Source organism: Chiroxiphia lanceolata, chromosome Z (assembly GCF_009829145.1).
Source record: "Chiroxiphia lanceolata isolate bChiLan1 chromosome Z, bChiLan1.pri, whole genome shotgun sequence".
NCBI classification, from domain to species: Eukaryota; Metazoa; Chordata; class Aves; order Passeriformes; family Pipridae; genus Chiroxiphia; species Chiroxiphia lanceolata.
Genome location: NC_045671.1, coordinates 55,567,903 through 55,591,300, shown reverse-complemented (window position 1 = coordinate 55,591,300; position 23,398 = coordinate 55,567,903). Strand labels below are relative to the sequence as shown.

Genomic DNA, 23,398 nt, shown 5'->3' with positions numbered 1-23,398 from the left:
AGAGAAGGCTTCAGGGTGACCTAATTGCAGCTTTCCAGTACCTGAAGGGAACCTAAAAAAAAACCTGCAGAGGCGTACAAGAGCAAGTAGCGACAGGAAAAGGGGGAATTGCTTGAAACTGAAAGAGGTCATGTATTAGGAAGAAATTATTTCCTGTGAGGGTGGTGAGACACTGAAACAGGTTGGCCAGAGAAGCTGTGAATACCCCATCCCCAGAAGTGTTCAAGGTCAGGCTGGATGTGGCTCTCAGCAACCTAGTCTAGTGGAAGGTGTCCCTGCCCATAGCAGGAGGCTTGGAACAAAATCTTTAAGGTCCCTTCCAACCCAAGCCATTCCATGATTCCATGATTCTATGCATGAACAAAATCTCCCCCATTTCACACTCAGAAAACACAACCTAACTGCACTTCCATGGTCTTTTCCATCACAGGTCAGTTTTCTGATGTCACACTTCTTGCAGCCCTAACTGCCATTGTATTTGAAAAAGAGATCCTTGTGAGGCCATATCCAAGTGATGGTCTGCTTTGGTTTAAAAAGTTTCTGATAAACAGACTTGAGAAGGATATGTCAGTTGTACACATCTCATATGTGTGGCAAAAATTAAAAAACCCTCTTACTGCCTTTATTCAAAAGACACTGAGGATTTTTCAGCTTTTATCAAATACACAACTCCCTTCCCACAAGCTAGATGTCCAGATCATCTCTTATTCAAGAGAAAGCACACACCACTAAACCAGGGTGCACAAGGTACATGGCAGCTAATACTCTAGATTGTTAAATATTAAACAGGTAGCTCTGTACACTATTTATTTATTCACAGAAGCCAGCTACCTGTCTCCTGCATCACAGGACTACCAGAGTTTATTACAACAGAATAATCCATGGGCTGTGAGAAATTTTCTTCTTCATGTATCTACCAAGCATTTCTTTTGAGGAGAAATACATAGGAATGACTCATATTCCTGGTAGGTTACCTGTGAATAAACCTGAAATCAGGACATCTTAAGTGCAAATGGATGGAGTGATCCGTATCTTTCTTACCATCACAGTTACTGCATGTCTTTCCTAACAGTCCCAAACTATACCCAGCTGCATGTTAGCAGAATATTTCTGGGTTGTTAGCTTCTCAAAATAGTCTCTGGACACTTCCATTTGGTATTCTACCAAGCATTCTGCTGTGAATGTATCACTCAAATGCTCAGCACTGGGGAGTAAAAGTCACTTTCTTGCAAAAAAAGGCAAAAGTAGTTGTATCTAATGAGTCTCAACTGAAATTTTCTGACTCCCTGGCTTCATTGGTCTCCAGTGGAGAGCTCCTAGCTAAATAAAAAGTGACTGCTATTTGGATCTAAAGAGGTCTTATCAGTTTCAATATCATATGATTAAGAATACAAAAGTATTACAAATATTTTCAAGTAAGTTCTATCTCTAAAAGGAAAATAGTTTGGCTAAAAAATATAAAGACAATTTTCAAAGTAGACCTGCAAAATAACTGAAGGTAATAAAAGCATCCAATTTGCATTATTTATCTGCAGCTCCTTTCCAAGGTAAGAAAATAGTGTCTGCCTAAAGATAAAAACAGTCTTACTTCAAGGTCAGTGTTACAAATCAGAAAGAAAAACATCTTTGGCATATCTGGTTGGCATAAACTAATTGGCCTCAGCTCCTGTCCTCTTTTTTCTCAAGAGAGACAGAAATAAAATTTATGATTAGATGAGTGGGCTTCACTATATTTTTATTACAATTGACCACTCATGGTCACTTAGTCAAGACAACCAGTTTTTGCCCAATTTACAGCTACGCAATTCTACAAATGCTTTGTTAAAGAAAGCAGACTGTTCCTGAGTTGCCAACTGAATTAAAGAATCCAGTAAAGCAAATACATACCTCATCTTCAGCGAAAACTAAAATTCCTACACAGACCCAAGTCCCTTCAACAACGTCTTTCCCTCAATCTGCCACAGATCTTCTAAACTATTTGCCTAATTCACTTCCTCGCTCCAAGAACACAGATTGTCTGTACATCTACAACCATCATTTATCTTTTCAGTGAGCTATACCATCATTACAGATCACTGTTCTGATTGCAGCCAGCCTTGAAAATCTAAGTAAGGTTCTTATCTGACTTGCTGTGGGAAACATCAAACAAGAAATTAACTTTTGGTGCAAAATGGGAACCTCTGTGTACTTCAATATCTAATCTATGCAGAGACCAACAGAAACACCTGTTTTGTCACTGTATCAGCATACCAGGCTGAGTCGCATCAGCATATCTTAGAACAGGTAAATTCTGCAAAATGCAGATAGATTTTGTAGAGCAGCTGAAGCACCTTCAGGAAGGACTTGGTGCTCTCAGGATCCTCAGCCTAATGTCACAGAGACCATCACTGTACTTGGTGTTACAACCGATCCGGAAGCAATAGGAAGTTCTTCGATCCTCCAAGCAAAGACAACACTTACAATCATAGACAATATGGTAAACAAAATGTGTAGCAAAAAGTAATGTGATCGATTTGAAAAAGGGGAGAAAAATAATTACAGCTTTTGGAATTTTTTTAATAAGTCAAAAATAATTGTGTCCCATAAAGAATAATCTGAGAAGATTTCTTTAGCCCTCATATGACTGCTAATCAACTCTGTAACAGATGTAATTTTTAAAATATTAGTAGAAATAACTTTCGCAATATAGGTTTGGTTTTGTAGGGTTTTTTGGTTCGTTTTGTTTTTTTTTTTTAATGTTCAGTAAAACTATTAAGAATCAGGAAAACAATTCAAACATACTTATCACTGTGTTTCCAAAAAAAATTAAATCTAGATGCTATGTCTCAATCAGTTTGCATGTTTTTTCAGCAACTCAAACACCGCGCTCCAAAAATCTCTTCCCATTTGTAGAATACTAGTCTTCATAATTTTGAAGGCAGATAAAGAAACCAGAAGCCTGTCATAGAAATATCTGGTATGTGATATTTTTTCACCATCTGAATTCCCTTTGCAATGGCTGAGGTGTTTTAAATAGTTCTGATGCATTCTTAAAGTTACAATAATTCAGTTTAAAACACCAAACAACACATAAAAAGTTCTATTTTTGGTGTTCTTCTCAAAAAAAAACAAGGTCAAAAAAACATTCCACAGCAGTAAAGAGGATAGAGCAAATGTTTGCAGTGCATTTACCCCTTAAGTAATAGCCTAGGAATACATAATAGACTATTTTAAGTCAGTAAATTTAGCCTACCAGCTCTTTTCATATTAGGCATAAATTTAATGAAGTTAGCAGTTGGTTTTGAGTTTATTTTATTAAAAATGCAGAAAATTCATAAAACTTGGAGTACATATTTTCTTACAGATAGCTGGAACCACAATTTAGGAAACAATTCTGATCCAAGTTAATCCTCATGCCAAAAGTACAGGATTTCAGAAGTGCTGATGCTATAAATCAAAATGATGGCCTTTGATGCTCAGGTTGCTGGAGAGTGAATACATTTTACAGTGATAATGTAATATATTGAGGTTCATAACCTATTTCTAGAGCCTGCAAGTGGACATGCAACTTTTCTGGAATATAAATCTGAGCTACAATACCACCATACAGAATATTAATAAATTTCTGACAGAATTGTAGGGATTACGTGACAGAAGATGAAACATAAAAACCTAGAATTAACAAAAACACACAAGGATAGATAACAGAAAAGAAAGTGTTTGGTAGCTATTCTAAAATACCCTATGTCAGCAAAAAATGTAACAGCACTTGTTTCAGAAAATACAAGTAAAGAGCTCCATGTAACAAATCCAGTATACCTGGGGTCAGCAGTGTTTAATAAAGAAAGGTTTGGCTACCAGATAATGAATGTGGTTATTTCTCTCGTGCTCTCTAGAGTAGAAATTTAAAACAAAGCACCACATACTTTTCTCAAGAATGAGACACAGAACAACACATGCACCCTTCTTCACTGTCGTGCATGTCACAATTAAAGGAATGAGACATACACAATCTGAGAGCCAAAAGCTTTGTATACTCACATCTCCATCTAGTGGTCTCTGGTCGTCAGAATCCCTGGATGGACTGATGTCCTGCCGCATCACCCAGATAGGTTCCTTAGGTTCATCAGGGGTATAAGGAGAACGGATGGTCCTTGTCTTCACTTCCTCAATAGCCTCTTTAATATCCTTGATGGCCAGTGAAATTGCATCTCTCTTTTCCTTGCTGTACCTCTGTACAGATTCTCCTGAGCTGGGTGTAACTCGAGAACCAGATGTGAGCTGGCCATTACTTTCATGCCCACCACTGACAAGAGCCTGACCATGCTCCAAACTCTGCTCTGACTCTGGCATGTCTTCAGCTGCCTTGTCTAAGCTCTGGGAGCTCATGCTCTGCTTCACCTCTGCTACAATCTGATCAATGTCCTCCTCCTGTTCATAGCTATCCATTCTTGGGTAGGGTGCAAATTCTGCTTCCTTTTCAGGGCTGTCAGACTCTCCATCCGACCGCTCATCGTAGTGGTGAAGGCGGGCACCAAGTGCCTCCTTACGGTAATTGTCGGCTTCCTCCCTTTCCCGCTCATACTGTTGGATCCCCTCCCTAACATCGAGGTCTGGTGTATCTCCTATTTCCTCATATACATGCTCCTGCAGTCCGTAGTCAGCGTAAGCCTCAGCATACTGCTCATCCTCTCCTCGGTGGAAGAGACGATGTGTGTAGACATAACCTGAGTAGGCCGCATTCATGGCTTCCTCGTGCTCAATGGAATGGAAGTGTAAGTGATTGGGCAATGTTCGGTTATGAATGGCCTCGCCATGCTCAGCCTCAGCGTTCTCCGTGTACTCCTCAGACTCCGGCCTGTACTGCACCGCATACGCGCTCTCATCCTCATTCTCCTGCACCCTCTCTGTGTCGTAACTGTCCTCCACTGTGGCTATCACATCCCCTTCTGCAGTATCCGTGTGATTGTGGAAACCACTCTCCGTGCTGGCTGACCGAGCTAACATCCCTTCCTCCTCCTGCCCAGACAGGCTCGCTTGGATGCTGTTTGTATGCCTTGGGTAGTGAGTCACATACCTCTGCTCCTCTTCCACTTCTGAGTGCTCCAAATCAGCCTCCACTGACTCATTCACTGCTCCGTTCGCTGGCTCTTCGCTGATCTCCCCCTCAGGTGGTCCAACCAAATGGTTCATGGCAAGTTCTGTAGGGTAGGTCACTTATTCTACTGACATTTTGTCTATCACAGCTGGAAAGAAACAAACAAAAAATACCTCTGACATTACTCTTAAAAAAAAATTGGAATCAATAAGCAGAAGCAACAAAGGCACCCTTCCTTCCCCAAAAGACAAACATTTGACTTGGTCAGCTCTGCAGTAAGACAACAGCCAGCACAACAGTATTATCTCCCATGCAAATACCTCCAACAGCAGCAACCAGAAACAATACTCCTAAGGACTGAACTTCTCAATGCTGTGGACAAATTCCTGGTGGAAGAATCATTTCCAAGCAACTCTTGGCAGTGGCATTTCAATGATGCAGGAAGACGTATATTAGAAAAGCTAACTTTTGCCAGGAGCTCCACCATGGCAGAGATACAACAGAAGTATTTCACCTTTGCTCCAGCACTCTCCCTGTAGCTCACTAACTCAGAGCAAAGGAAAGAGGTTGTAATGTAAAATAACAGATTTAGTCCTGTCACAGGAGCCTGCAATTGCTCAGATACAGGACAGCTATGCATTCGACAATTCTTCAGTGTCTTGGCATCTTAGCTAAGATACCTGAGCTAATCACCCTATGCACTTTTGAAAAATCAATAGAAATAAAAATGCACTCTCAGGTTATCTGAAGCACCTGTTTCTTCTCGCAAGAGAAGCACATGACAACTAGATAGAACACAGCTATCTTTGTGGAATCTATACATAATCAGTTAAAATGGCTTTTTTCCTAAAACATGGAGAACACTTTACTAATATTCATAACCATGACACATTGAGACTAGTGAGGCATCTTAGCTTTGCTGACTTCAAGTAAAAAAGATTTCAAGATACAAAATTACCAGAGAGGTCTGCCAATAAGAATAAATATGCAAGGCACAGAAACAGGTTAACTGTAAGAATACAAATTAGCTTCTACAAGTTTCACAGGGCAAGCAGGATGATCTAGCTCTTAAAGTTTCACTTTTATGTAACATCTTCAGCTATTTTGAACCTTGCCCTATGTTTTTAAAATGCAATGTCATGAAAAGGACACACTATATGCTTTTAAAACCACATATCCATAAGTAAAATACAGCTCTGGCCTGTGACTTATTGCTAAGTACTAAAGAAAAGGTACCTATTGGAAGACTTCTAACTTGAAGGATCCATAAAAGCATGTGTCAATTACCAACTAAAAAAATTAATGTGAATGTGAAATAGAACTTGAATCAAATCTAGTAAACAGAGGCAGGGAGGCTCAGGTGGCACTTTGCTGACTAAATGAGCTCTGTGCAGAAGAGCTAGTGGGAATAACTTCCTGTGATGAGAAAGCAAAAGTAATTTCAGTTGCCCTCTATTAGAAAAGTTGAGAGGTATGCAAGGCTAGGTGTGAGCCACTTGAACTACACTTCCATGGGAAATCCAAAGGGTACAACTTCCAGCTCAGTGAACACTTGTTGTCTTTGTTACACCTAATGTTTTAGCCTTATAAACTTAGGAGTTCTAAAAAAACCCCAAAGAACCAAAACCAAAAGAAAGAAACAAACAAACCAAAAGCAAATCCAAACCAAACCAAACCAAACAACAACAACAAAACACAAAAACTACAAAACAAACACACACCCCAAACAAACAAACAAACCACAACAAACCTAAAATGCATCTTGGCCCTGATTCCAGACAGACTTTTTCATTTTCAGAAACCGCTGATACACAGCTTTCACAAACCTAGTGTGCTGTGTTTAACCTCTAAGACTTGTCTTTCCCATTCTCATCACAATGAAGAAAATATAGTATATAAAAAATGCACTTGTAAAATAATAGCTAATCAATCCCATAGCTAAGCAGATAAGGATGTTCTACACAACCTAATTGTTTTTCAAAATAACTAAAAAAAACCTCAGTTTGCTTTTTCCAGCTAAGGAAGATGTGTTAGTAAAAAGGCTTCCATGACAAGATAAGGTCTTGTCCAAGTAAGACTTTTAAGTTAAAGAGAATGGACATAATAGAAGTGTGTATGCAGGTGTGCACCAGAACTAACAAACCAAACACTCTCCTCCCTGCAGCATATGATATGCTATTTAAGTAAGCAAGAACACTAATACTGGACAAATTTATATTTTTAGCACACAAAAAAAAGAGTGAAGATGCCAAGGCATAACAGCCCTTTGAAAAGTCCTTCCCAAGGAGGATTACTATTGAGGAATACATTTGGTGTAGGCAGCTCTGTTTTCAGCTTGCAGTATGAGATGTAGGTGGAGCTCTGGGTGGCAGGAGCCACAGGCAAGAGCCACGAATTGCTGAGCCTTTGCATAGAAAAGAGCACCAGTAGCACCAGCCAGGCGGATGGACACCGGGAGACACAGCAGGAACTAAAGACTCAGGAGCCAGAGTGAGACTTCCATGCACTTGGACTGTCAGGAGATAAAAGCCCAGGGGTTTCTTTGTTAGGGGTCCCTCCTTGGAGGCCCCAGGTCCGACTGTTTGTGTATTACTGTACCATGAATAAGTGGCTCCATGGAATGAGACATCTGAGTCTCTGCTGTGGGAAACCTGCGGTCGAACCAGTAAGGAAATGTGGTCCAATTAAGTAAGAATGGGTGGGGAGTCAAGTGGGGACCTGTCAGGTCACTGGAGCCGCCCACTGCAAAGGGGCTTTGGTGCCAGCAGTGAAAGTCTCTGGTGGTGGGAGTGTGACAGCCAGAGAGCCTCATGAATGGTCAGACTGGGAAGTTTTATTAACACTGCCTGCTTTCAACTAAGTCAGTAATAAAATTTCCACTCTTTTGCGCAGAGACAGAATTAGGCTAAAGTAGAGGACTATTTAAAAAATCTGCCTTAAATTTGTTGCATTCAAAGTAGCCCTAACTCACATCTAAGTGTCACTGGTCACCCACAGAAAAAGGGTAGTGCTAGTTGAAAGAAATGAAGTCACACGTAAACACAAGATGACGATCAATTTTTTGAAATCTTATCACATGTATCCTCACACATCTTTAGCTGAGTTATGTTTTTAGAAAAGAAGGCAAAAAATCAACCACATGAAGATATCTCAAGTCAAAAAAGTCAAGTTACTCAAGTATCAAATGCCACAATGCTTAAGACAATAAAAGTTCTGATAATAGCTCAAAACTTGTCATCCCAATTTAGAATTCTTACTACAAGATTGCAACATCATGCATTCTATGGACAGGCAGCACCACTGACAAGTCTAGCTGTGAGAAACAAACTACAAACCATACAAAAATATTGCTAAGTACCATCTAAGAGACCCAGTATTTTCCTTTTGCAAAGTGCAAGTCCAAATTCCCACTTGTAAAATTGTCCTTGGTCGAAGAATTCTCTCAGTTTAATTTCAAATATTGATATCCTAAAATTTTCAAAGCTGTGTCTTTTGAAGGGAGGAGGAGAAAACGCTATGCTTTACTTAAAACTTTTTACTGAAAAAGGTTCTCTTCTGTTTGCCTTTCCTCCTATAAATTAAACTAAATTTTTAATTTTGCAAACAATAAAATATTATTTTTAAATCTAAAAAAAAATTAATCATTAGAAAATAAGTTTACTTAGAAAATTGTAGATCTGAATAAATGTCCTTAAGTCACCCACGCCCCTGTAACCTTCAATGAAAAGTTCTGGATCCCTTTCCCCACCCACGATGGGGGGCGGCCCAGTTCTAGTTCCATTTCCATCTGAAGAACCATTCCGACGTCTTGAAGGATAGGGAAAGGGAACTCCAGAGGTTTTCTCAGGGTTTTCTTCTGTCCCTGAGGCTGGAGGGGAGAGGTGCCCTCCCCTCCCCCCACGCACGTGGTCCCATGGCAGGCACAGAGACAGCACACCAGCGTGGAGAGGAGGCAAGAGAGAGTTTATTGTTGGGGATGTTACATTTATAGGGTTTAGGAGGATTCACAGGGTAACCAATTAGAAGTCTCAAGGGGCTTACAGGAACACCCAATCACAGGAAGGGGTTAACAAAGGCCAATGGGAAACACCTCAGGACACCTTCCCAGGACATTCCTGCATGGATAAGGTTACCGTGGGGGGTGTTGGGAAGAAGAAGCATGTGTTTGCAAAGACCACCAAAAGCCATTTTAAGACACATTTAAACAACAGATTTCCCATATAATGCAGATTTACTGCCACAAAAAGTAAGCTTCTAAATCAAGAACATTTATTTTACTGTTTAACAATCAGTCTTTAGGACAGTAATTTAAAGAACACCTATTAAGATTGAGAGTTAGAAGTACTAAATCTCTTTTCATACACAGTAGCTGGAAGACTACTAAAATCCACACCTTTTATTCTCAGCAGCATTTCCCTCAAGCAAATACAAGGTCTGCCTGATTTTTCTCACCAGACCTTCAAAAAGCACTTTATTTCCTGCAAGCAAAAAAAAAATCAATAACCCACATAAAATGCCACAGACAGAAGAGAATATAAGCAAGAGAGGTCATCCAACCTTGGAAATATAGACACAGCACCTATCTGAACAATATTATAGTCTCATATTAATTACCCAGAACAGCAGCTGTGCTCCAGTAATCAAACATATATGAGAAAGTGCTCTGTAAGCACTCTTTCACACAGGACTTGATAGATGACTCTGACTTCACAATAGAGAAATCAGAGTTTGATTACTACTGCAACTAACTCTTTGCTGAAGGTTAAACGACCTTCCTGCCTGTAAAGAAGAAAAAATAAATATATCCATATATTTCTCATGCAACATGAAGAAAAAGTTGGAAGTTTAAGAATTTTTCTCTACTACTTCATATTAAAAAAGAAGCATTTAAAGCACCACCAAAGGGCAGACCAACATCTTAGAGCAAGACCACAACATGCATGCCCAGTGCTACTCAGGAAAAGATACACAGTAAGAAAAGGTGAAAGTGTGAGTGATCAGATTCCAACTTGATTTGTTACTTCTTACCCAAGTCCAGATGCATAATTGTTTGGTTTCCGGTATACACAAGTAGAAATGAAATTATTATTATTACTACTATTACTATTATTATTCCAAATAGGACTTTAAAGTTTATTTTATAAGAGCATCATGCATCATATTTCCACAGTTCAATCCTGACTTGAATAAAAGCTCATACTCTTGATATGTCTATATATTATAGTTACTGTCTCAAAACAAAGCTGTGTGCCACGTGGAACCAAGACTATAGACACACACACTTTTTTTCCGTCATATACAGGATAACAGGATAACTCAAGTTAGGAAGGCACCACAGGACGTATCCAGTCCAAACCCTGGCCAAAACACAGCCAGCTTTGAACTCAGATCAGATTGCTCAGGGCTTTATCCAGTTGGGGCTTGATAACCTCCAAGGCTGGTTATGGCACAGCCTGTATAGGCCCCAACTCCAGTGCTGGACTGTCCTTGTGAGGAAAACATTTCTTCCTTACAGTTAGTTTCAATTTCCCCTGTTTCAGCATGTCCCAGTTGTCTCCAACACTCCCTCCCACCACAGAAAACTGTGAAGAGTCCACTGCATCCCCTCCATACCCTGAGCTGTTGTTGGGTGACCCCGAAGCCATCCCTCCTCCCAGCTGAACCAGCCCTGGTCCTGCAGCCTCTCCTTGCAGGGCAAGGGCTCCAGACCCACTGTCTCAGTGGCTTCCCATCATCTCCCTGCAGTGTCATTCCTCTATCAGGGACCCAAGGCAGAGGCGGTACCCAGGTGGGGTCTGGCAGGTGCTGAGCAGAGGGGACGGTCCTCACCCTACCCTAGTTCTCAGGATTGTGTCTGTCCCACACTGCCCCAGGTGCTGCTGACCCTTATTTTGCTGTGTGGGCCATGTCCCAGAACTGCTACTTGGCTCCACCAGCCCCAGCCTGTATCCTTGCGAGCGGTATTTACTACTTTTTTTATTTTCATTAATTATTTCACTTATAAGAAGCATAACTATTTCCTCTTATTTTGCAGAACTTTCACAAGAGAAAATTTAATATGGCAGGTGAGTGTGTGAACAAAGAGTTTTGTCTTCCCTAAACAACTTCAGCCATATTTACCCATGTCTTCCATGAAAAAATAGCTATTCTTTGAACATATTTACCCATAACTCCAAATCACACTAGAAGCACAGAGATCTCTGACTGGATTTTCAAAGGCATCTCACCTCAAGTGCAAGTTTCCTTGGCACACTCTCTGAAGACTTTCACAAAAAACCTCTGTTTTTCCAGACTTCAGCAATGCACCAATGTTTCACTTCTACAGATCTTAACAAGACATATGAACACAAGCTACCTCTCAAAAATCCAACATATATGTCTTTGAGACACATCTTCAATCTTTTTTTTTTCTTTAAAAAGCCTCTATGGTATGAAATTGCTGAGAATTTAACAGCATATGCAATGCCCACTTAGAGTTCTCCATTTCTCCTGTGTTAGATACCTCTCAAAACACATTTAACTTTTCTCCCCTTCCAATTCACATCTTTTCAGCAAATATGGAGCTTTCAGGAAAACCAAGTTAAACAAGACAATGAAGTCCAGCTAGTTAAGTCTGTTAGTTTCATCAGCTTCTTTCAGCTGAGACAAGTGAGTCAAAGAATACTGTTTCAACTCAATGAAATGGCACAGAGATAGTCCTGAAAGCCCCACAACTTCCTAGATTCTGTCACACAATCAGTAAACATATTCTGAGGCACTCCTTATTACCTGAGAGCTTCAAGCTAAGGATAATCCCTCATGAAAAGCAATTATGGTTCAGACAACACAGAATTAAAAGACCGGATTCTCCTTTATTTCCTTTTATTTCACAAGTTTCAAAGTAGCTATACCTGAGTCAAGCTGAAAAACTGGGACAGATGGCATACAGAACTTGCTTGCCTTTCATAGTGTAACATATATTTAAAAATGTACCACTGGCTGGCAACTGTAACACCCAGCTACTGAAAACACCAGAATATACAATTCCCCCAACCCTCCACCCTATTTTTATACTAGAAAAAAAGGAAACCCTCAAACCAGACAACTCTTATTTCAATTTTTATTTTTATTAGACTTACACTTTACTACATGGTTTTTGACAAATGACTTTTCCAAGCCTTTCTAGAAGAAAGTCATTGTTAAAGACAACAAGGAAGATGTGGAGGTATTATTCAGAGTGGGGAAGAATGAGCCAGACTGAGAGATGAGGTAGCTAAAATTCCCAAATACTTGATCACAGTAAGCATATCAGCTCTTCTTCATCCACTTCCCACCATTCAAAACAACTGAATTAACACTTTCTAACTACCATAAAATAAGCTCCTTTTCAAGGACCTGATGTATGCCTGGACTACGTGACTGAGAAGAAGGTTTTAAGTATTAGCTAGTTTGTATCTTATTTCAGAGTGACAGCAAGATATCAGGGCCTGTATCTGCTTCCATTCACAGAATTTAGTAAGAGCGTGTAAGGGCGGCAGGTTAGCAAAAAACTCATGAAGGAACAGTGAAATCCCACAAGCAAAGATATTTGATTTAAAGTCACATTTGTAGTCACAAGAAAAGTTATGGGGGGGGGAAAGAAAAAAAAAAGAAAACCTTAATGGTTTCAACCTGCAACATTCCTGGTTAAATGCTACTTCAGTAGATTCAATCTTGCAGGCACATAACAAGGGGGAAAAAACTTCACAAAAACCAAGAACTATGGCACAAAATAACAGATGCGAAGGAGGAGGAGGTAGGAATGCATAGATGTAGTTTACAGTAGATTAAAATTAACTTTTTTTCTCCTCCTTACATGGACAGATTTCTATTCTATTTTCTGTTACCATTTTAGCCTACAAAATAAGCCCAATCTCATCTCCAACCATCAACTTCTACTAACACTCACAGATCATTTTACTACTTCTATTTCAAGGACAAGCTGCAGATTTAGTCCACATTAAAAACAAAACAATACAAAACAAAACAAACCAAAATCTAAGCTGCATGGTCCAGCTTATGAGTTTCCAAAGGCTTGAAGGAAAACTAATCTGTCACTTGCATTTTCTCACAAACTGGCAGCTGTATTACAGTGTCCTACTGTAAACACAGCCCCACAGTCCTCTTCAAAACCACATGGAAGGATGTGACACATTTACTTCCAAGCACAATTCTGAGTGATTAGGTAAAAAATTCTCAAAGACATCTTCCACCGTTATGACCTTTCTGAAATATTGTGACCACTTGTCAGCACTACAGCAGATGCAGCACTAGGCACTACACACCAGACTTTCATTTGCAGGAGGCCTGTCTGGCTAGACCAGCACCTACAAGCACCTGACTGGCCCGACCAGACATGTCTGCCTGGTTCAGGGTCCCCAACAGAATTTTTTTTCTAGCTCAAAACATTAACAATTTCTGCACCTTCAGTGACTTTGGAAGCAAGCAAGATACAGCCTGTGCTACTCCCCAGAGCTGAGGAGAAAAGGGTTAGGGAGGACCCTAACCTCACTTCTCTCTGCACTGAGGAAGATCTTGACTGAGACCATTTTTCAGCACAAGCACATTCCTGTTAGTGGAACTAGCAGCTCCAAGGTGACTACACATGAAATCTGTTCCCCAGCCACAATTAAACCCTAATGAAGGCTGGCATTCCTCCACATCTGCAGCTTGGAACATAACTTGAAGAGTATTAGTAATTGCACTGTACCCAGTTCAGGGTGCTCACATGTCTCTCAAATGGCAGCTTGCTCAGAAATCACAGCCTGAGCAGGGAAATGGGAGCAATGCCTGTCTGCAGCCACTGGAGTCCCATCAGGGTAAGGAAAAAAAACCATCTGCTGACGGTAATTAAGATCACACACTACTGCCAGATTATAAAAATCAAAAGCAGATGCATTCTATCAAAGCCACAAAGCTTTCCATACACTTGCCAGTCTCTATGCACTAGGAAAACAAACTGACCAGAACAGAGCTACATAGGAGAGAGTTCAAAATAAAACAAAGAAAATTAAGGGGAGTCACCCAAACACACTTTTCACATCCCTATGCAACATTTACATCCACACAGACCAGTCCCAGCCAAGTAAATTATACAGACAATAGGTAAAAAGGGTATAGTGTAACAGCATTTAAAGATGCAACGGTAAGGAAAACTTAAATAAATTTAAAATTTTCTAAACACATGTAAGGTGGCAGAGTACCTCCCCTGCAGTGCTTTTGTCTCCCTTCCAAATAGAACTGACATGTAAAAAACTTCAGACAGCTCACATTTCTGTAAAAGTAGGTAATTTTGTCTTCTCTCTTTATATAGCAATACTTAGATTCTAGTAGAAGAGTATATTCCATTTAAAATATTTTATTATGCATTCTTAACCTTATAAAATCATTTTATATTATTAACACATCCAAATGGTGGAATTAGAGTAAAGTGGCAGCTAAAAAGGGTGATTGTAAGGTAAAACACATTTCACATGGGGAAGAACTTACAAGAACAGTACAATCCTGAAGCGTTTCAAATAATTAAAACATATAGGTATAAATCTGTTAACATTTTTCACCTTTTTGCTTGCAGACAGTCTGACTGTCAATGGCTCCTTTCACTTATTTTCAGAAGTTATTATTAAGGCAACGTATTTCAAAGACATTGATAACTCTTTCTCTCCAGGAAACAGATGCCCTAATTATTTTGCTTTATTATGTTTTATAAAGAGAAGATAAGAAGTCTCTTAAATGTTCCATGAAACCTAGATAAGGGGGATTCTATATTCTGGAGATTATATATTCTGAAATTACTCTGGTTTATTCTTTTATTCTTTTTCAAGGAAGGACCACTCCTCCTACAACAGAATGTCTTTTTCTTCTGATACCCAAGCTTAAGTGTGGTATTTAACTCAAATTAAATACCATGCTGTTCTCATCTCCACTATCCATCAGGCAAAGAAACAGTTTGGACCTCTCTTCAAATATCTGAGCTTTGTATACGTGACCTAACAAGAATGCACGTGCTTATTTTGCCAATTTCCATTTTCTTTGCTCTATGAGAGCATCCTTTTGGCTTTAATTTCTTAAATTCAGGGAAAATAATACTGAGGCCGTGATCTGTCTCATAAAAATATGCTTTAAAATGAAGGTAGGAAGTCAATGAATTTACTGTAAACATGGAAGTGGATTTAAAAAGCAATTAAAATAATAAAGAACTATATATTTTTCATGGCTTTGGAGGCTGCTAAAGGATTATGTTAGGATTACCACTGTACTACAGAATTCAATACTGTTTCAACTCAGTCAGGCAGATGGCTTCTGTTGGTATTAATTTTCATGGACTTCTCTGGACAAGTAGTTTTTTAGGTCTAGAAAAGTTGTAAAGCCCATGCTGATCAGTAGATCCAACCTCCTGAAAAGCATAAACCATTATGATCCCTTAAACTCTTGCTTGCTTGAACTGCAGCATAAACCACTGAGACAGACCTGCAATTTTTAAAAAATTTGTCAATCCACAATATTCTTTCCATTATCCTACGTGAGACTTATGTTAAGCTACAACGCTACAAGTATCCAGACATTCACTTTACCTTTTAAAATATTAGCACAACATACACTTCCTTAGTCTTCTGGGACTCTGGTATAAGAGTAACTAAAAAGTAAGAGTCCAAAATGCTCTTCTGGCACATCCTGCTAAGGATGTGAAATTAGTCACCTGAATAGAAAACCTTTTACGTACAAATGCAGCCGGTCAACAGTAGAAATTTCACATAACCAAGTCTCAAGACTTTTAAAAAGGCCACTTTTCTACAGACAGTTACTTGTGCAGATCATGAGCTCAAATACATACCATCCAAGCTCTGGAATCAGAAGTGACTCACTGCAAGCTGATGTTTCAAAATTTTGATTAAAGCCTACATGATTAAAAAAATCACCATCAGTTCTGGGAAAATACTGATGGCTCTTTCAGGTCAGGGTTTTGGCTTTTCTGGAAGTCTCTGAATTCCTACCTTCCAATTCTCATCAATTCTAGGGGAAAAAAAAGGCAAAAAAGGGAACAGAGAGTAAAGGGAAGAGCACAGAAAAAAAAAAAATCTGTAGTTTGTAAGAGTGAATAGATGGTCATCTACACTTGCCAGAGACAGTTTCTCAGAGTGGGTCTATTTGCGTTTCAGTTTGGATCTGAAGTACACTTCTGAAGGGCAACTTCTGATGGTCCCAACACACTGCACTTCAGTACACATTGTGGAGCAGGTTTGGAGGTCACATAATGGATGTCTTTCAAACAATCATCAACTGCCAGAAAAGAGGTTTTGAGCTAAGAAAAGCAGATGGATAGCTGCAAAATAGATAAACATAACTAACAGCAAAAACCTAACAGACAAAAAAAAAGATCACTGTAGCGACAGAAAAACTGATACATTACAAAAAAAAGAACACAGAAAACCCCTTTCCTTCCTGAAGGCTGAAACAAACTAAAAACCGAACCCGCAAACCATCATCCAAATAAGTCTTTGTACTATGATGTATAATTCTGCTTGGTTTAGGAATAATAAAAGTAATCATAGTTCAGGTAACCAAGCATGTTGAGAAGCCAAAATACAGATTTATTTTACAGCTTATAGAAAATAACAACATGCAGACAAATATTTAAAGGGCTCATCCAGGAAACCTGAACATTACAATGAAAAAAAAAATCAACAAGTTAAGGCCCAAAAAAGAAGAATCAACAAGCTCAAGATCAATAATCCATACCTACTGCAAAGAACTAAGCCACTGAAAAACAGTAAAGGAGAATAAGCAAGAGGGAGTTTGTTGGGACCACAAAGGGAACAACAGCACTTGAGTGACTATAAAACATCAGCCAAAGGCTGCTAAGCAGCAACAATATGGACAACTCCCTTGGCTCGCAGCTATATCAAGTTCAGCCAAGCCAAGCCCCATCTCCACATATTCCCCATGTCCCAGAGGGGCTGGCTTTGCCGGTATCAGGCTCTGTAGCATCATGGTCCACGTCTTCCTCACCTCAGCCCTGTTTCTGCATATTAGAAAATGCAGCTGTGGCTCTAACTCTTTGCTACCTGCTTTGCCCAGAGGAATCTGAACTCCTGAAAATAACAGTATTAAAGAAATATGGAGACAAGCTGCTTCTGTTCTCACCCTTCATCCCTCCAAATAATTATTTTGTCCATATGCCAGAAGATTCTTCCTGTGCATGTACACGTATGGGGAAAGACTGGTCCCTTCTGCAAGAGCTCAGCCCGGCACCAGGGACAGCACAAATCCACATCCAGATCAAGGCCTGCAGCACCAGCTGGTGCTGGGGCACTGCCAACCACAAATCCAAGCACTCTGATGACGGTATCGAAGGACCATCTGCCAGCACATTAGCTTCCCCAGGTTTCCTACCAAGGTGGGGGGGGTTGTGGTATTTTCTTCAATAAATCATACTTCTTAGCCTTTTTGTCCCAAGGCCTGCATTTCTCCTCTCACCTCACAAAAAGACCCTGCCCAGAGTCACAGGCAATTGCACTGGTGTCTTCTGGCAAATCCCAAAACTACCCATCCTCCATCCCCTAAGTGAACCCAAGGCTACTAGAGCTCTTCAGCTGCACACTGCCACAACTGGTTGTAGGCTCCAAGCTTCCCAGTAGAAACACTAGCAAATCTGAGTCATAATTTCAGAAGAAACTACCTTGCTTTACCCTCCTGAGGTAACTACTGTAGCTGTTCTGTCTGGCATGCAGTGCCAAGGTGTGGTGCAGTGCCCCTCCCCAGGGGAGAAGAGGTAGAAGAGTCAGAAAAGAAGGAGTGAAGTTGAGCATGGGAAAAAGTGAGGGAGGAGGGTAAGGAGAGTGTGTTTAGTTTTTGTTCTTGTTTATCACCATGCAGCCCTATTTTAATTGGCAATAAATTAATTTGCCCTAAATCAAGTCTGTTTTGCCCATGACAGCAACTGACAATTCATTTCTTTATCTCAACTTACAAACTTCTCCATCTTATTTTCTCCCCAGTGTCCTGCTGAGGAAAGGGAGTACGAGAGAGGCAGGGGAGGTGGGGGGTGGCAGCTAGCCAAGGTCAATCCACCACATGCTCACTGAAAAGAAAGAATGATTACAAAAGAAATATGAACATATATTCAGCTCTAATTAATTCAACACACATATGGGGAGAACCAACTTCACGTCAGTAGGTAACCAGATTCTTCTCTGCAGTCTTCTCAAGTCCAAGCCTTCAAAACTGTTCAATTCAGAAGAAAAAGTACATATTGGTTAGAGATTGCTAACAGGTACACGCCTTAAAATCATAGGAGAGGGTGGGGAAAATACAAATTTCTTTTTTTTCTTCTAAGTTTCTTCAGTACTAGTAAACACAGGTGGTATTCATAAAAATGCTACAAAAATGTCAATAAAATTGAGACTGACAGGCATGTTGTTAGTCTTTTTACAATCCTCCAATTGTCTTGACACTGAAAAGCTCATTTTAGAGACCAATCTGCAGCAATAAATTAAAAAAACCCTCTGAAATCACTTTACCTAGCTCATTATACAGCAACATCAGTGATTTAAATCCTCAAAATTCTTATCTACACTTTCATGTATTTTTCTAAGGGCCAAGTGTTGTCTTCAATAAAATCTAACTGGAGAACACTTTACTTACACTTTTGTATACTTCGTTTGACAACTTTCTATCCAGTGTAGGACTATGAAATAGGCAAAATCATTGTGCCTTTAATAAACAACAATTCAAAAGCAGCACAGAATAGCTGCCATAACTCTTGCAAGTTTTGTGAATGTTCTCTCTTCCACACCATTTTATCATAACTAGGTAAAAATACTTCTTTGCTGTTTTTAACAGGAAGTTTTTCTAGATTTTCTGATGCAGCAAAACACAAATATCATGATCTTTAGTACTCTCAAAATCTTTTGGGGCTGCTCTATGAAACTTGTTACCTTCAGCTGCCTCAGATGGCAACATACGGTATTACCTTAATAGAATTAGAAAAAGAATTAGAAAGTTAAATAACTCTCAGAATTCAAAATCAAGTAATTTTAAGCCCAGATTTACCCTTTCCTTTTATGAGATTTCCAATGCTTTATATCAGTTAAGTAAACTGCTGAATGGCAGGCATCATACACTGTGCTAAAAACAGACATCATTAGCAATATAGACACTTATTAATTTCTTACTGACAGGATTTTTTAAAAATAGACTGCATTACTGGGAATACCTGACTTCATCACTAAAAATAATACAGACGTTATTTCTGTCCTAAGAAGTTAATACTGATAAAACTAACAAATTGCATTGAAGTTAACTTGCTGACTACTGAGTTAAAGTTTTTTGACATCTCTAGAGCTACACATAGAATTCCATATAAGTCCAAAATCCTGAATTCAGTTCAGTTTTTCTTGTAAGGAATATCAGATTATATGAAGTGCCAAGTTGATGTCCAAATCTGATGAACTATTCGACAATGCTCTAGTTAAGCTAAATGATGTATTATATCTGACTTTTGATGTAAAAATATCTTTTTTTGTAAACCAATGTGAAGTTTGAAAAGGGCAATGAGTTTAATAAGAATTATTTTCATTTAATTTGTTAGGTTATGTTTGAAGTGTCTCTTCTAACAGGATAAAGAATCACTGGTGCATCTTGCAAATCACTGAAATATTCATGCAACTGAATCAAACAGTCTCCTTGACTAAAACCCACATGCTTGTCCTTATTCCAATATGTGGTATATGGTGCACTGAGGTTAAGTCAGTATATAAAATTCTCAGAAATAAGTGCTACCCAGTTTGCAAGAGGTAATCAGTTTTTCCTTCGAATGCATTCCTAAAGAGTTCTCTGCATTTATTTAAACAAGAGGGAATTATTCTGTGACTGTGAATTATTTTGGTAAGAGGAAAAGCAAATAACAAAAACAACCAAACAAAGCACTTCCTAAAAGCTTCAGTTGGTAAAATATGGCTTCTCATACACCTCAGAGTAATATGATAGTAACTCTTGCACCAAATAGACTGACAGATACTGGCATATGATTCTGCCTTCAAATATCTCAGTGCAGAAATTTGTTTCAGGTCTCTGCAATCCAAGCAGGTGAACAAAAAAAAAGAAACCACAACAACCACCCAATTAAATCCACGTCTTGCAAAACTTTTTGGCCCTATACGTGCACATTAGTGATTTGCAGATTTCACAGTAGAAAGCTTTTCCTGCTTATTAAAACAATTCTAGGCATCTTTACAGCAAGAAAACCAAAAGATTCAGCTCTACGTCTTTCACCAAGACCCTACATTATTTCCTAGCAAATTAAACAGAAAGATTTCAGTAAGAAATGGATTGCATGCAAAGGCAATTGTGAACAAGAAGTCAATGTGGAGCACACAGCCTCACAATAGCTAAGGCCCTAGTAAGGAACTGTGACACCCCACAGCAAAAATGTGAAAAACAGGTTACCCTGCTGCTCTGGCACATGCCCCAGCACAGATGGTAAGAACCTCGTCATGATGAATTGGATCTAGGCAGAGATCGAAAGGAGAATAATTACATCCAGTAATTGAAAAACTTAAACCAAATCCAAGAAATCTAAGCTGGTAATAATACATGAATTTTGGGCTGTGAAGCCACCCACACGGAAATAATCCTGTTGATAATACTGCATAAGGCTTATGTTGCCCAGAGAACAACAGGAATCGTGAAATCTGAGTACGTATGTAGCAAAACTGGGACCAATTTAAGAAAAGTAACTATGAGAGAGGGCTGTTTCCTTGTGAAAAGTTTTGACAGAGACAAGGAGGTGCAAGGCTTTTGAAAAGCTCAGTCCAAACTCAGAGAAAAAAAAGACTAAAGTAGCAAATGGAAAATAAAATGCCAAATCAAGTGGAGAAAGGAAGGTGGGTCTTCCAATAGTAGTTGTGTGGATAACTATAGGTGGTAGTCATGCTGACATGTGGATTCAAGTCCACAAGAAGGCTGGAAGAAAATCCTTTGGAAGACATGCTGGACTCTGAACTATGTTTTTGTTCTTAAGATTTTTATTCTTTTTTTGTGGTTGGGGGGGAGGCAGGCATGTGTGTAGGCAGGAAATTGATTTCCACCTCAGTACTTAGAAAACTGTAATTTAATAATAACCACATGTGATTCCTTACATTCTGCACTCTGTATCATTACAGAATTGTAAAAGGGTATATTTTACTGCATGGAGTAGAGATTATTTTGCACAGACTATTTTGCTGCTCTATTTCCTCTTTGAGTGTTCATTAATCAATAAACATCTTAATAGTTCACATCTAAGTCTCAAATCTCCATTCTAAATGCAGGCGTGTCAAACCTTGGCAGTAACAGAAATGTATCCACATAGCAATTATTTCTGAAGATCTTACAGGATGTATGAGTGAGGTTGTGTGAAAAAATCTGGGGGGCATGGAGCAGCAGCAGCTTCACCTTTCTCAAACTGCCAGATCCAGCATGATCTGTTTTCCCCTAACAGTGTAGTATTAAACCAAATACAGAAAAGACTGTACCTGCTCTACAAACCTGATATGCAAACACTGTGCTTCACTCCTACCAAGCTAAACCAAAATCATATTGACTTATAACAGGTTAAAATATTATTAAATAAAAATATATTAACAAATATGGAGTAATGTAAGAGTACAATTTTCGCCATTAAGATTAATAAAGCTGCAATGCTTAAGCAATTGCTATGAGAAACTTTGTGCCATTGCTTTAACTTTGTAGTATTTTGATTATTTTTGTACTGAGGCAGAAACAGATGCTTCAGGAACACAGCTAGCAGACAGAAATTCTGGATTTCTATCTAATTGCTTCCTGAAAGTCACAGAAAAATCTCTCCTTTAGTGCACATAGCATGACATAAAAACTCATCAAGCTACTAGACTGCAGTGAAAATTAATCAGTACTTATTTGTAGTGAATTCTGAAAGTGAAGAGGACAATTTGCATCAGCAAGGAGCCCTAAAACAACACAGTAATAGCAACAGGAAATACAGTGGGTAGAGACAATTTTTGTGAAGTACAATTTCTATAAGCATAGGGAACAGTTATGCCCTATTTCCTTCATCTATTTTATTTTTGTAGCAGGGACAAAAATAGAGCTTAAAACAAGGCCAGTCTTCTTAAAACATTCAGTTTATAAATACAGAAACGATGTCATCGTGAACCAAATCTCCTGAAGATAATCATCTGGGAAAATTTATGAACAATGTGTACTTGGTACAAAAACACATGCAACATCACTAATTAAATCAAACACATCTCTCAAGCCTGTTAGTTATATGTGATGTGGGGTTTTCATTTCAAGTTAAATCAGGCATTGTGCAGCAGACTGAGATTTAAGTAGGTATAAACATGGATTATGAATTTAACTATAAAACGTATTACCGAATTCTCTCCACAACCTGATAGAAATACAGGAAGCTAGGAATAGAATTAATCTACTGTCTTTAAATTAAACTGGATAGCACTTGCAATCAGGTATGTTTATAAGATACTGAAGAGCTGTCACAAACAGAGTAAATTGAGTAACTCTTTGTGATGCAAGATCATAATGTCCTCTAAGTATTAAATAGTTGGTGGCAAGCTGAACAGTACATCTCTTTGCTTGAAATTGATGCTAAATTTTTCAGCTGAAGTATTTCAGAAAAAACTCTCATATGTTTAGGACTACTTGTGTAGTCTTGCTGAACCGAATGGGCATCAGGAAGAGGTCAGATTCCTTGTAAATGTTTCTACACATTAGAGGAAGTACTTCTAAGAGCAGAGAGCAATCCAGCAGTTTCACAGCACAGCAGTTCCGCTCCCACTGCAGAGCAGACTCAGATTCTTTTCAGAAGGCTCACAGACCAAAACATAGACTGATCCCCTTAATCCATATATGTTGCCTATTATTCTTGAAACCACTTTGCAAGGAAAACAAGTAGTGGTTTCAGTGAGAACTTCAGGAATGGCCACAGGCTTTGTCATCTGCTACAAAATATTTAACATACCAGTTCTTTTTCCTTCAAAAAATTGCTTGAAAAAGTAACTTGAAAATGGCAAACCCTCCTTCTCTCAGAATTCAATAATGGCATTTTATTAAGTCCACTCAACTCATAAACAATGCCACCTTACAACTCATTAAAAAAGACTGCATACTTTTTGAGATAATTAAAAAAACCCTATCATCTCACAGGCACTGGCCTCAAAATAATGGCTAAATTCAATTTTGTTGAACTTTATTAGGGATTAAAGTTACCTGCTGTAAGCAATTTATTTTCTAATTCCACAGACAGTCAAGGAGGCAAGCTTCTAG

The 23,398-nt window shown here is 38.9% G+C and overlaps 1 protein-coding gene across 3 annotated transcripts in view; it reads right to left on the bottom strand.

Annotated features, from left to right (window-relative positions):
- The window catches only part of APBA1 (amyloid beta precursor protein binding family A member 1), a 79,602-nt gene that overhangs the window by 33,510 nt on the left and 22,694 nt on the right, over positions 1-23,398 (bottom strand). For all 3 annotated transcript variants that reach the window (XM_032675169.1, XM_032675171.1, XM_032675170.1), the window contains one exon: positions 4,021-5,225. In XM_032675169.1, coding sequence (XP_032531060.1) covers positions 4,021-5,172 — 1,152 coding nt within the window. In that variant the 5' untranslated portion in view covers positions 5,173-5,225. The remainder of the gene's footprint in view (positions 1-4,020; positions 5,226-23,398) is intronic.